This window comes from Callithrix jacchus, chromosome 21 (genome assembly GCF_049354715.1).
Source record: "Callithrix jacchus isolate 240 chromosome 21, calJac240_pri, whole genome shotgun sequence".
In the NCBI taxonomy this organism is placed as follows: Eukaryota; Metazoa; Chordata; class Mammalia; order Primates; family Cebidae; genus Callithrix; species Callithrix jacchus.
Window position 1 is genome coordinate 47,624,764 of NC_133522.1, and position 13,165 is coordinate 47,637,928.

Here is a 13,165-nt window from a genome sequence, read left to right on the forward strand (position 1 = left end):
CCCCATGTTCAACACATACCACACAATCACACATCACACAAATACACACACACTCAATTCATACCACACAAATACACATTCAATACATACCACACACATACCCCATATACAAACGCATTCACACTGTCACATACCACACAAATACACACCACATACAAGGACACATTCAAAACATACCACACACAAACCCCAAATACACACACACCACACAAATACACACTCAACACACCACATACAAGTACACATTCAAATACACACACAATACCACATCTAAACACACATACGTGCCCCACACACAATCACACACCACACAAATACACATTCAAAATACATCACACACATACTCCACACAAATACACAACACACACCAAACACACACATACACACACACACCACATACAAACACAATACACACAATACACACCACATACAAGTACACATTCAAAACATACCACACACAAACCCCAAATACACACACACCACACAAATACACACTCGACACACCACATACAAATGCACAATTATACCACATAAACATTCAACACACTACATATCACATACCACAGATGCACTCAACATACACCCACACCCCACATACATATTCAACACACCACATACACTATCACACAGCACACAAATACACACTCAATACACAACACACACAAATACACATTCAACACATACACCCCAAGTACACAATCACACACCACACAAATACAATCAATACACACCACATAAACATACACTCAACACACCATATACACATACTCAACACACCACACAAATATACAGTCATACAACATACACTCACACATTTAACACACCACCACATACACACATACTCAACATACACCACACACACCACACACAAATACACATTCAACACATATCCCACAAATACACAACACACACGTTCAACATACCCCCAACACAAATTCACATATTCATTCAACACAAACCACACACACAATCACACACCACACACTCAACACACACTACACACACATGCCCCACCCAAATACACATTCAACACACACCACCTCCACACACACATGCTCCACACTCAACACATACACCACACACATTCAACACGCAACCCATGCACGAATAGACACACAGCGCACACCACACAAATCACACACACCACACACAAGTACATATACTTTCACATACCACACACACATAATCACATACCACACACAGCACACACAAACACACACATACACACACCACACTGAACACATACCACATACACAATACACACACCACACAAAATGCACACCACACATGAATACACACAAATCACACAGGGCACAAATACACAACACACATGCCACAAAAATATACCAAACATCTCATATTCAACACACAACACACACACACTCAACACATACATACCACAAAAATACACACACCACACAAATACATCCACACACCACACAAATACACTCACACACCACAAAAATACACAGCCACACACACAACACACACTCTACAAAGATTCTAGAAACACCCACATCCTGCATCCCAGACCTCATCTCCAGCCCCTCCTGGAAGGTAGCCAATCAAACTGTGGTTTCTGCTCCACCCAGGACGCTGATAGTCCCCCAGTGTCATCTGTCCCTATGACTCTTGCCCAGGCACACAAGGGCCCTAACTGCCCACCCCACCACCACCCTGAAGCCTCAGCCGCAGGTCCCTTCGACCCTCCCTCATCCATCAGGTGCCTCAGCGGTTGAGGGTGTCCCTGGGACCTAGCAGAACTGTGTTTTTTTCCCCATGAGGCCAATGCAGGAGTACATGACAGCCAGGTGACCCAGGAGCAGGGCCCCAGAACAGACTGCATTTCTGGGCCCCTAAGCTCTCCCGCAACAGATCAGCTCCCAGGCTCAGAAAATGTGTGCCAAATATACAATTCCCCAAACCTTCATCCAAAGCTGCCATTTGTGCGAACCAGCTGCCCCACGCCTCTCCCTCTCTGCTGCCCGAAGGAGCTGCCACAGAGTGGCTGAGGGTCCCACTGCCTAGGGGTTCCCTGCCTCAGCAATTGGGACAGATCTCTTTGTTGTGGGCTGCCCCACACTCTGGGATGTTGAGCAGACACCGGGCCTCCACCCAGCAGGTGCCAGGAGCACCCCCCCCACCAAGGCATCTCCAGACATGGTGCCAACATGCCCTGGGGCAACCCCCCCCCCACCAGGTTGAGATTCACTGGCCAGGGCCTCCGAAGGTGTCTGGCTTCACTCAGGTGATCGCAATGTACAGCCCAGGTGGGGAGTGAGGGAAGCAGACAGCCTCCCTGGAAAGTCAGGTGCCTTCATCTCTTCCCATCTGTGGACTGACAAGGCATGGTCATCTGCTCGGCCACTCAGCCACTCCAAGGGCCCAGGAGAAGACAAGATGCAGTGGTGGGGAGGGGGCGGTGCCCTCCCACAGCTCCAACCATGGGAGGACAGTGGGAGGTGGCCTCTGCCAGGGCAGGTGAGGGATGAACAGAGCAGAGGTGGCCCTGTGCTAGGCTCCCTCACACACACCCCACCCCATCCACAGCATGACCTCAGCCCAGAGCCATCCTCACCTGGGCCATAAGAAGGGCACTGTGACAGACGCTGTGCTGAGTCCCAGCCTAAGCCACTGCTCGCCTTCCTTCTATAAAGTGAATCATTATCCATACACCGCTGCCCTCAGTTTCATTTTGGTTTAAGATTTGCTGGGCTCTGTCCACATCCACACAACCACCTGGGAAGTGTCCTTCACACACTGTGTCTGTAGTGTGTGCTTACGGTGCTGACATTTTCACAATCACTTCAATGGCTATCTGATTTTCCATCCAGTTCACTACTAACAACACGCTTTGCTATTTTTGATGCTGTGGATAATTTAGTGATGCAATCTTTAGTCATGTAGATTTCTTCTTCTGTCAAATCTCTTGATTGTAAATTCGTAGGAATGGAACCACTACAGCCAGGGGCTTTGTGAAAGGCCACACCTTTCCAGTGTTGTAATATCAAACCGCCACACTCCCCCTCAACCCACACCTGCTCAACAGCACAGATGAGCTTCTTTCCTGCAGTGAGCCTTCCTCCCAGACAGGCGATAAACAGCACAGGTGAGCCTTCCTCCCAGATAGGCGCCAAACAGCACAGGTGAGCCTTCCTCCCAGACAGGCGATAAACAGCACAGGTGAGCCTTCCTCCCAGACAGGCGCCAAACAGCACAGGTGAGCCTCCCTCCAAGACAGGTGCTAAAAAGCACACGTGAGACTCCCTCCCAGACAGGCCCTAAACAGCACAGGTGAGCCTCACTCCCAGACAGGTGCCAAACAGCACAGGTGAGCCTCCCTCCCAGACAGGTGCCAAACAGCACAGGTGAGCCTCCCTCCCAGACAGGTGCCAAACAGCACAGGTGAGCCTCCCTCCCAGACAGGTGCCAACAGCACAGGTGAGCCTCCCTCCCAGACAGGTGCCAAACAGCACACGTGAGCCTCCCTCCCAGACAGGCCCTAAACAGCACACGTGAGCCTCCCTCCCAGACAGGTGCCAAACAGCACAGGTGAGCCTCCCTCCCAGACAGGTGCCAAACAGCACACGTGAGCCTCCCTCCCAGACAGGTGCCAAACAGCAAAGGTGAGCCTCCCTCCCAGACAGGCGCCAAACAGCACAGGTGAGCCTCCCTCCCAGACAGGTGCCAAACAGCACAGGTGAGCCTCCCTCCCAGACAGGTGCCAAACAGCACAGGTGAGCCTCCCTCCCAGACAGGTGCCAAACAGCACAGGTGAGCCTCCCTCCCAGACAGGCCCTAAACAGCACACGTGAGCCTCCCTCCCAGACAGGTGCTAAACAGCACAGGTGAGCCTCCCTCCCAGACAGGTGCTAAACAGCACACGTCAGCTTCCCTCCCAGACAGGTGCCAAACAGCACAGGTGAGCCTCCCTCCCAGACAGGCCCTAAACACCACAGGTGAGCCTCCCTCCCAGACAGGTGCCAAACAGCACAGGTGAGCCTCCCTCCCAGACAGGTGCCAAACAGCACACGTGAGCCTCCCTCCCAGACAGGTGCCAAACAGCACAGGTGAGCCTCCCTCCCAGACAGGTGCCAAACAGCACACGTGAGCCTCCCTCCCAGACAGGTGCCAAACAGCACATGTGAGCCTCCCTCCCAGACAGGTGCCAAACAGCACAGGTGAGCCTCCCTCCCAGACAGGTGCCAAACAGCACAGGTGAGCCTCCCTCCCAGACAGGCCCTAAACAGCACACGTGAGCCTCCCTACCAGACAGGTGCCAAACAGCACACGTCAGCTTCCCTCCCAGACAGGTGCCAAACAGCACAGGTGAGCCTCCCTCCCAGACAGGTGCCAAACAGCACACGTGAGCCTCCCTCCCAGACAGGCCCTAAACAGCACACGTGAGCCTCCCTCCCGGACAGGTGCTAAACACCACAGGTGAGCCTCCCTCCCAGACAGGTGCTAAACAGCACAGGTGAGCCTCCCTCCCAGACAGGTGCTAAACAGCACATGTGAGCCTCCCTCCCAGACAGGCGCTAAACACCACAGGTGAGCCTCCCTCCCAGATAGGCCCTAAACACCACAGGTGAGCCTCCCTCCCAGACAGGTGCTAAACACCATAGGTGAGCCCCCTCCCAGACAGGCACTAAACAGCACAGGTGAGCCTCCCTCCCAGACAGGTGCTAAACAGCACAGGTGAGCCTCCCTCCAAGACAGGTGCTAAACAGCACAGGTGAGCCTCTCTCCCAGACAGGCGCTAAACAGCACAGGTGAGCCTCCCTCCCAGACAGGTGCTAAACACCACAGGTGAGCCTCCCTCCCAGATAGGCACTAAACACCACAGGTGAGCCTCCCTCCCAGACAGGCCCTAAACAGCACAGGTGAGCCTCCCTCCCAGACAGGCACCAAACAGCACAGGTGAGTCTCCCTCCCAGACAGGTGCTAAACAGCACAGGTGAGCCTCCTTCCCAGACAGGTGCTAAACAGCACAGGTGAGCCTCCCTCCCAGACAGGTGCTAAACAGCACAGGTGAGCCTCCCTCCCAGACAGGTGCCAAACAGCACAGGTGAGCCTCCCTCCCAGACAGGCCCTAAACACCACAGGTAAGCCTCCCTCCCAGACAGGCCCTAAACACCACAGGTGAGCCTCCCTCCCAGACAGGCCCTAAACACCACAGGTGAGCCTCCCTCCCAGACAGGTGCCAAACAGCACAGGTGAGCCTCCCTCCTGGGCAGATACTAAGCAGCACAGGTGAGCCACCTCTGAGGCAGGTACTAAATTATACCTGTGAGCCTCCTTCCCAGGCAGGTACCAACCAACACAGGTGAGCCTCCCTGCCAGGCAGGTACGAACAGCACCGAAAGGACCCTCTTCCTGGGCAGGTGGCTCGGCAGCCCCGTGGAAGGCAGTGGTGTTGCTGAAAGCTTCAGCTTTCTCCCTCACATGTCCTTTGTGACCCTGGAAAGAGAACCTACTTCAAACTGCTCCCCAGCTGTCCCGGACAGCTCTGCCAAACCGAGAGTGGCTTCTCCTGCTGCAGCCACCTACTCATTGCCAGTCCAGGAACCCAGATGGGCACCAAGCCCCAACAATGCTTCTTTCTAATAATAATCCTGCTGCTGTGGAGGTCCAGGTTTGTGTGTCAATAAATGAGCCACTGAGAACAGCTGCCTGCTGGGGTCTGACGAAGCTCAGATGCATGGGGCACCTGGGGATGGAGAGTGGGTTACTGGGGGAGACTGGTGGGCTGCATTTTGCCTGAGGACCTCGACGTGAGCCTTTGCTATTCCGCAACATGGTATTTATGGTCAGAGACAGGACAAGGCACAAGAAGATGAGTTACACCAGCACCTGGTCACGCCACAAGGGACAGGCACCACGACAGGTCCCATGGAAGGAGTCTCAGAAAAACCCACAAAACGAACATTTTCAAATTTCCCCACATTGCACAAATTCTTGGTTTAATGGTCTAAGGAAGATACACATTCTCTCAACTTCAATACTATTAAATAAATACAAGAGCATGATCATATTCTATGCAAATGAGCTCCATTTCAAGGTTTTTATTCTTTCTTTTCAGTCTAAAACGGGTAACCTTTGAAACTAGAGCATCTCAGGAGAGGTGGTGCGATGCCGGTCCCTGCCGCTCTGCGGGTTCACAAAGGCCAGCACCTCACGAAACAGCACCTCTGGCTAACAGGAAGCAGCTGCCACCATAGCCGCTTCTAGTACTTTCTGTTTTATTTGGGTCCAGAGAAATAGTTAAAAATAACAAGAGAAGAGGCTAGGCATGGTGGTTCACATCTGTAATCCCGGTAATTTGGGAGGCCGAAGCAGGAGGATCACCTGAGGTCGAGAGTTCGAGAACCGCCCGACCAACATGGGGTAACCCCATCTCTACTAAAAATACAAAATTAGCTGGGCGTGGTGGTGCGTGCCTGTAATCCCAGCTACTCGGGAGGCTGAGGCAGGAGAATTGCCTGAACCCAGGAGGCGGAGGTTGCGGTGAGCCGAGATTACGCCATCGTACTCTGGCCTGGGTAACAAGAGCGAAACTCCGTCTCAAAATAAATAAATAATAACGAGGCAATGCCTCGTCCACGACCTTGAGTCTGTCTCACCAAGTGCCTTAGATGCAGGCATCACTCTTGGGAATCCCGACGTCCTCGCCTGCTACACTCCCGCACAGCCGCGGGGACCCCAAGGGGACGTTCGCAAACAAGACAAACGTTCACCTGCCTGGCCAGGGCTGCCTTCAGCGGAAGCTGTCAGTGGGCCGTGTCCCAAGTTTCTTGGGAATTTCTGTGACGGGAGAGGTTAAAATGCAGGAGGCGCGGCACACTGGAAATTCATCCAGAAGTTTCTGGAGGCCACCACATGCCAGACACCGATCCTTGAGCGCCGCTACAGCTTGGGCAAGACATGAGTCACAGCCACCCCTGAGCAGTCCGCCACAACAAAGAAGGCGCCAGGGAGGAAGAGCCACGCCCTAGTTTCAGAGAAGAGTTCTCAGAACAGCACTCGCCAGCCCCACCCAGGGCCCCCATCCTAGCAGCCGCGGCGGGGTGGCAGTGCCTCTCACACGTCCCGCATGCAGCAGCCCTGGCCGCAGCCACTGGGAGTCCACGGCTGCGGGTGCCTTGTTCTCCACACCAAGCAGGCAGCACCTTAACAAGAACAACACAGATGCAAGTGACAGACACAGAGCAGGCGGACAAGGACGGGTGGGCGTGGAAGGCTAACCTGGTAGGTCTCTAAGCCGACTGCCGCCAGGCCCCCCTCTCCAGGGTGTGCTATGAGTCCTAGAGAGAGGGGGACACAAAGGCAACAGTGACTCATCCCTCTGCGCCTCTCGGGGGACCCCCACTGCTTGGGCCTCCAGTGCCACCCACCACTGGGAATGGGGAAGGCATGACTCCCCCATCCCAGGGGGTGCGCCTCATCACTGCAGAGCGAGGGCATCCTGGGGCCATGTGGAGAAGCACAGCCTCCTCGTGGTGTGTCTGCATTTCTATCATCTGTTCACTCACCAGCAGCAAACTCAGGGGCCTCAGATGCGCCCCTAGGCCCAGAGGCCACCTCTCCACTACAGGCTGGTCCCGGCACACCCGGCTTCAGGCCTCACACAAGGAAAACGCGCTTTAGTTTTGGAGACTGGTGCACACAAGCAGGCTCACAAGGAAAATGATGTGTGCGGGGCAGCCCTGTTCCACCCTGGATGCCCACAGGAGACACGGGTGGAGGGCTCGCGGCTAGGACACTCTGACCCTTTCCTCTATGCCTCATTCGGCCCTGGGACAAATCGGACACTGCTGCTCCCCGTTCTTAGCCAGATGGCCGGGCTACACAATGCTCTCCAACGTGGTGCCAGACGCAGCTCGGCTGACAAATGCATGAAGAAAACCAATCCCTCTTGATTGGAAAGTTTCCGTCTGTGTATCTTTAGAATAACAACCGCTTTGAAGCAAAACGAATGCAGGGAAATGCTAACAGTGAGGCTGTCTATGCATGAAGACACTCTTTGCTTCCGCCTAAAGCTCCACACCTCAGCGGCTGAGGCTCTGCTTTGCACAGCGGCGGAGGGGGACCCAGCGATGCCCTCACCTGTCCTGCAGTTGTGGAACTCCAGCGCGCTCTCGATGCGGAAGGTCTTCTCACACGTGCCGCAGCGGTACCTGTACTCGCCGTCCACCTGGTGGGAGGGACACGCCGTGAGACGCCGCCCAGCACAGAGTCCATGGAGGCCAAGTGCCCGACGCACTGCCCGGGCAACTCCACGCACGCGTGTGTTACGACTCTGCCCTCCACCACCCTCCCGCTCTACTTAGGAACAGGGGATGCTTGCTCCTGCTGCTCACCTGCCCTAGAAAAGGAATCCCACACTCAGGGAGCCCCACTCCACGCCTGACACGCCCATTCTCCTGACTCTTCCCGCTGCACTCGTGGGCATCTGACCAGGCCCAGGGACTCCTGGACACCCACAGCCCTTGCCCGCTCTCCTCCCTCCGGGGACTCTTTCTTCTCGTTGCAGTGTGGAGATCTGGTCGGTTGTCTGTGTCGCCCACACAACTGGAAAGAGAACCTGGGGTTGTTTCCACCCACCTCGTTCCTGCTGTGCTTGTAAGAAACGTGCTGCTTTAGGCTCTCTTTGCGGCTGAATAATTTTGCACACTCCTCGCACTTAAACAGCTTGTCACCTGAGGAACCAGCCAACAGAAAGCTCATTTGCCACTTAGAGCATTTACTGAGAGACGCATGCCCACCTCGGAAACTCTCCACACGCTATGTCGCTGCCTCCATGCGATGGGGCTGCGGAGATGACTGCCCACCAACCGGCCGCAGCCTCCGCCTGGAGGCGCAGCTCGTGGGAGACGGCCCAGGGCTGGGAGATTCCACACTGCCCTCCCACCCCCGGCCCGGGCTACGCAGACTCACCATGCGAGCGCACGTGCACCGCCTTCCCACCCCCGGCCCCGGGCTGCGCAGACTCACCATGCGAACCGCCTTCCCACCCCCGGCCCCGGGCTGCGCAGACTCACCATGCGAGCGCACGTGCACCGCCTTCCCACCCCCGGCCCCGGGCTGCGCAGACTCACCAAGCCAGCGCACGTGCACCGCCTTCCCACCCCCGGCCCCGGGCTGCGCAGACTCACCATGCGAGCGCACGTGCACCGCCTTCCCACCCCCGGCCCCGGGCTGCGCAGACTCACCAAGCCAGCGCACGTGCACCGCCTTCCCACCCCCGGCCCCGGGCTGCGCAGACTCACCATGCGAGCGCACGTGCACCGCCTTCCCACCCCCGGCCCCGGGCTGCGCAGACTCACCATGCGAGCGCACGTGCCTGCTCAGGTTGCTGCTGTTCTGGAATATCTTGCTACAGATGTTGCACTGGTAAACCCGCTTGTGCTCCCCGAGCTGCTTGATGAGCTTGCGCCGGATGCCATGTCTGCTCGAGAGAATTAAGCTCCTCTTGAGCGTGATGGTGTTATTCTGATGATGGGTGAACCTGCCCGGGAACGTCAATAAGTTAGAAGACAGGTGGGAAAAAAGCTCCAGGTGACAAGCAGCATGGAAACGGCGTCCTTCCAAAACTTCCCAGCTCATCCAGAGTCTGTGCGCGAGGAAGGAAGGAACGTGCCCAGGCGTCACTCCCGGCTTCCAGGACATTCAAAAAGGACACCTTGAATATATACTGACATCAGGCAGCTTCAGCTGTAACAGCCACACACCGGACTGTGTTCTAACTCCGGCCACCAGAGAGCCTGGAGGTCAATTTGTGCCTCGACTGGAATAACCCCATTTGTTTTCTGCTCTTGTCTCTCGTCTTAACTCTCCTCTGTTTTACATATTATCTGAACCTGATTTTTAAAACTTCTTTTCCCTGTTAAACATATTTTTGATGGTAAGCCACCTGAACTCTTTTGGTCATAAGATAAACAAATAAATAGGTAACATCATTTGTTCACTCTGACATTACTTTTGCCAGCTGTAAGAGGTACTCTTATTAGCTAGAAGCAACCCATCTGTCCATCAATGGATGCATGGATACACAAAATACATGGCATATGCACGATGGAATATTACTCAGCACTAAAAAGGAAGGAAGTTCTGACACAGGCTACATGTGGAGGAACCAGGCTGGAATGAGCCAGTCAGGTAAGGACAAAGCCTGTCTGATTCCACTTATGTGACATCTCTAGAGTTGTCAAATTCATAGATACAGAAAGTAGAATGGTGGGTGCCAGGGGCTGGGGGAAGCGGCTGAGGCGAATGCTGAATGGGGACAGTGTTTCAGCTTGGGAAGGCGTGAACGTTCCACAGACGGACGGTGGAGACAGCTGCCCAACAGTGTCAATATCCTGAATGCCAGTGAATTATGCACTTAAACATAGTTAAATGGTTACATTTATGCCACGCATGTTTTACCGCAATTAATACAATACTTCTGGCTGGGCGTGATGGCTCACGCCTATAATCTCAGCACTTTGGGAGGCCAAGGCGGGTGGATCATCTGAGGTTAGGAGTTCAAGACAAGCCTGGCGAAGTTGGTGAAACCCCATCTCTACTAACAATAGGAAAATTAGCTGGGTATGGTGGTGGATTCCTGTAATCCCAGATACTCAGAAGGCTGAGGTAGGGGAATTGCTTGAGCCCGGGAAACAGTTTGCAGTGAGCCAAGATCGTGCCACTGTACTCCAGACTGGCCAACAGAGCAAAACTCCGTCTGGAAAAGAAAAATTCAAAAGCTGTTTTCACAGCAGATGCACCATTAAACTCCTGAGCTCCAGAGCATTCCTGCTGCCTCCTGAGCGGGTCCGCTTCCACTTCCCTCCTGGGGTTTTCCTGCTGGAAGGTGCCTTCCCTCCAGAATGGCCTGGCTGCTGCAAGCGCTGTCTGTCCACAGGGTGGCCCCAGGTGCCAGGCAGGACTTACTTTGGCACTGAGCTGGCATCAGTGGTGGTGGTGGCGGTGGTGGCGGTGGCCAGCTTCCCCAGAACCAGCTCCACGATCCGCTGGTCCGGCGCTGCACTCACAGGCTCATCCGGAGGGACCTCGGTAATGATCTCTGCCACTTGCTCTGTACAAAGGGGATGTGACAAGCCAAGTCACCACCAGAGTAGGGGACAGACGCAGGGACACGCTGCCCCATGAAGACTGCAGCCAGGCTACAGTGGTAGGCACAAATGTTGACGTTTCCATACGCAAAAACAAAACAAAACTGGCAACACTGTGGGATCCACACATTCACCAGCACACACGGAAAAGCAAAATGTTTTTCTTAGCCCAAACTGAAGTTATAATTTGTTATTCCTTTTATAAACCACAACATTAAGACATTATTTCAATCTCTCTTCATACCAACTGAAAACATTCTGGATACACAGCAGAAACTTCGAACTTACTGCATCGATTCTGACAGAGGTTTAGAAATGTTAAGTTTTCTAATTAAATGTGCCAACATTAATATAACCATTTTAGCTAACCACTTTGTACGAGAGCCAAATATCAAATCATCACCAATGCTAGAGACCCTGGCTGGAAAGCCGAGACATATGAAACAGGAAGATTACACAAAAAGTTTCCACGACTGCTTTCCACCACTTCACCTAGTAAATGTCTTCACACAAGAATTAGTGAACTATCCCCTGGACACACTTTCCCCTGCCCCCCCTTCTCTGCCTGTTTATAGGGACACAGGGAAAGTGCCCGGGGGGCTTTCAGGTGCTCCTAAATCAGCGCCCAGTGGTGCACGGCCTAGTAGTTGCAGACCAGAGTAGAAAAGGGGAGGCCCAGAATATTCCATGAAGGCTGTTCTTCCCAATTCTTTCTAACTCATAGAAACAATAAAGACTCCTTTCCATTCTCACAAAGAAGTCCTGCTGTATCCCACACAGTAGAAAGAAAAACTGCCCGTGTGAGTCACACAGGTGGAGGAGGGGCTGGAGGCTGAGCAGCACATCTCGTCCTCACAGTGAGACCCACCAGGCACGTGCTGCAGGTGGCCAGGATGGGGACTGTATGAGGACCACAGGGACAAGAGCCTTGCAGGCACCGCACACCCTGGGAAGAGGGTCAAACATCTCTCCAGACCCAACTGAGGATACTGCACAATCCAGGGATGAGCCCTAGGCAGGGCCTGGGAGCAACCCGTGCCCACTCACAGATGATGGACTAAGCGCTGTTCAGCCATCAAAGAGAAGGAGCCACAGATAAACCACGTGGGCGGGTGTCGAGCCTGTACGCTGCCTGAAAGAGGCAGACAGAGTCCATTCATGGGCAATTCCAGGACGGGTGGAATGAACTCACAGAGAAGACAGTCAGGAAAGTGGCAGAGGAGACAGAAATGTCCTCTCGACTGACTGGGGTGCTGGTCTTACAGCTGTATCCATCTGTCAAAATTCACAATCTGTATCCTTTTTAGTGTGAAATGTACAACATGGAAACTACTTTACTAGTTGATTGAGAGAAAAACAGACGGGCTTAGTGTCTACATTCCACGAGACCTTTCTACACTGAGTTTTCCCACCTGCCCCCTGCCCCGCCAGCCTTCGGGCTCCAAGGGGGCTGCACCCCACGCAGGCACTCATCCCCGGGACCCGCTCATCACCTGTAGGCTCCTTGTCTTCCACGGTGACTAGAGGCTGCTCGGTTTTGGACGCTTTGGGTTTTCTCCCCCTTCGAGGCTTTTTCTTCTGTTCTTTGGTGGCAATGTTCTGGCTCTCGGGCACTGCAGGGATCTCCCCCCGGGGTGCGTCCTGCTCCTTCTCGGGAGCCACTGCCTCACTCTGGCTGCCTGGAGGAAGGCTTTTGGCTTGTTCCAAGTGACCCAAGAGATGCTCTGCAAAGACAGATGCAAAGGCGCCACGCAGTTAGGGGGCCTGCCACTGCCCACACCCGCCCTGGCCTCTGCTTCCCACGTGTTTGTTTTCAATCTTGTTTGCCGACCTTTGTATAGGCAACTGAACTGTATTTCTACTGTTTTCCACTTTATTCCCACTGCATCAACTATTATTTATAAAAGTAAATTAAGTGGTAAAAGTAAGGATAGGTTCACCATTAGGGCAGTTTGGTGAAGAAAGCACACACATATGTCTGCAAAGAAAAAAACCTGAGAAGGAAGCATCAGAATAGGAATGTGGCCAGGTGCAGTGGCTCATGCCTG

At 53.9% G+C, this 13,165-nt stretch overlaps 1 protein-coding gene across 1 annotated transcript in view; it reads right to left on the bottom strand.

Moving 5' to 3' along the window:
• The window catches only part of PRDM15 (PR/SET domain 15), an 84,728-nt gene that overhangs the window by 27,444 nt on the left and 44,119 nt on the right, over nucleotides 1–13,165 (bottom strand). The window contains 7 exon segments of the mRNA XM_035282801.3: nucleotides 7,246–7,284; nucleotides 7,287–7,304; nucleotides 8,107–8,194; nucleotides 8,605–8,699; nucleotides 9,327–9,508; nucleotides 10,936–11,080; nucleotides 12,611–12,841. Coding sequence (XP_035138692.2) covers nucleotides 7,246–7,284; nucleotides 7,287–7,304; nucleotides 8,107–8,194; nucleotides 8,605–8,699; nucleotides 9,327–9,508; nucleotides 10,936–11,080; nucleotides 12,611–12,841 — 798 coding nt within the window.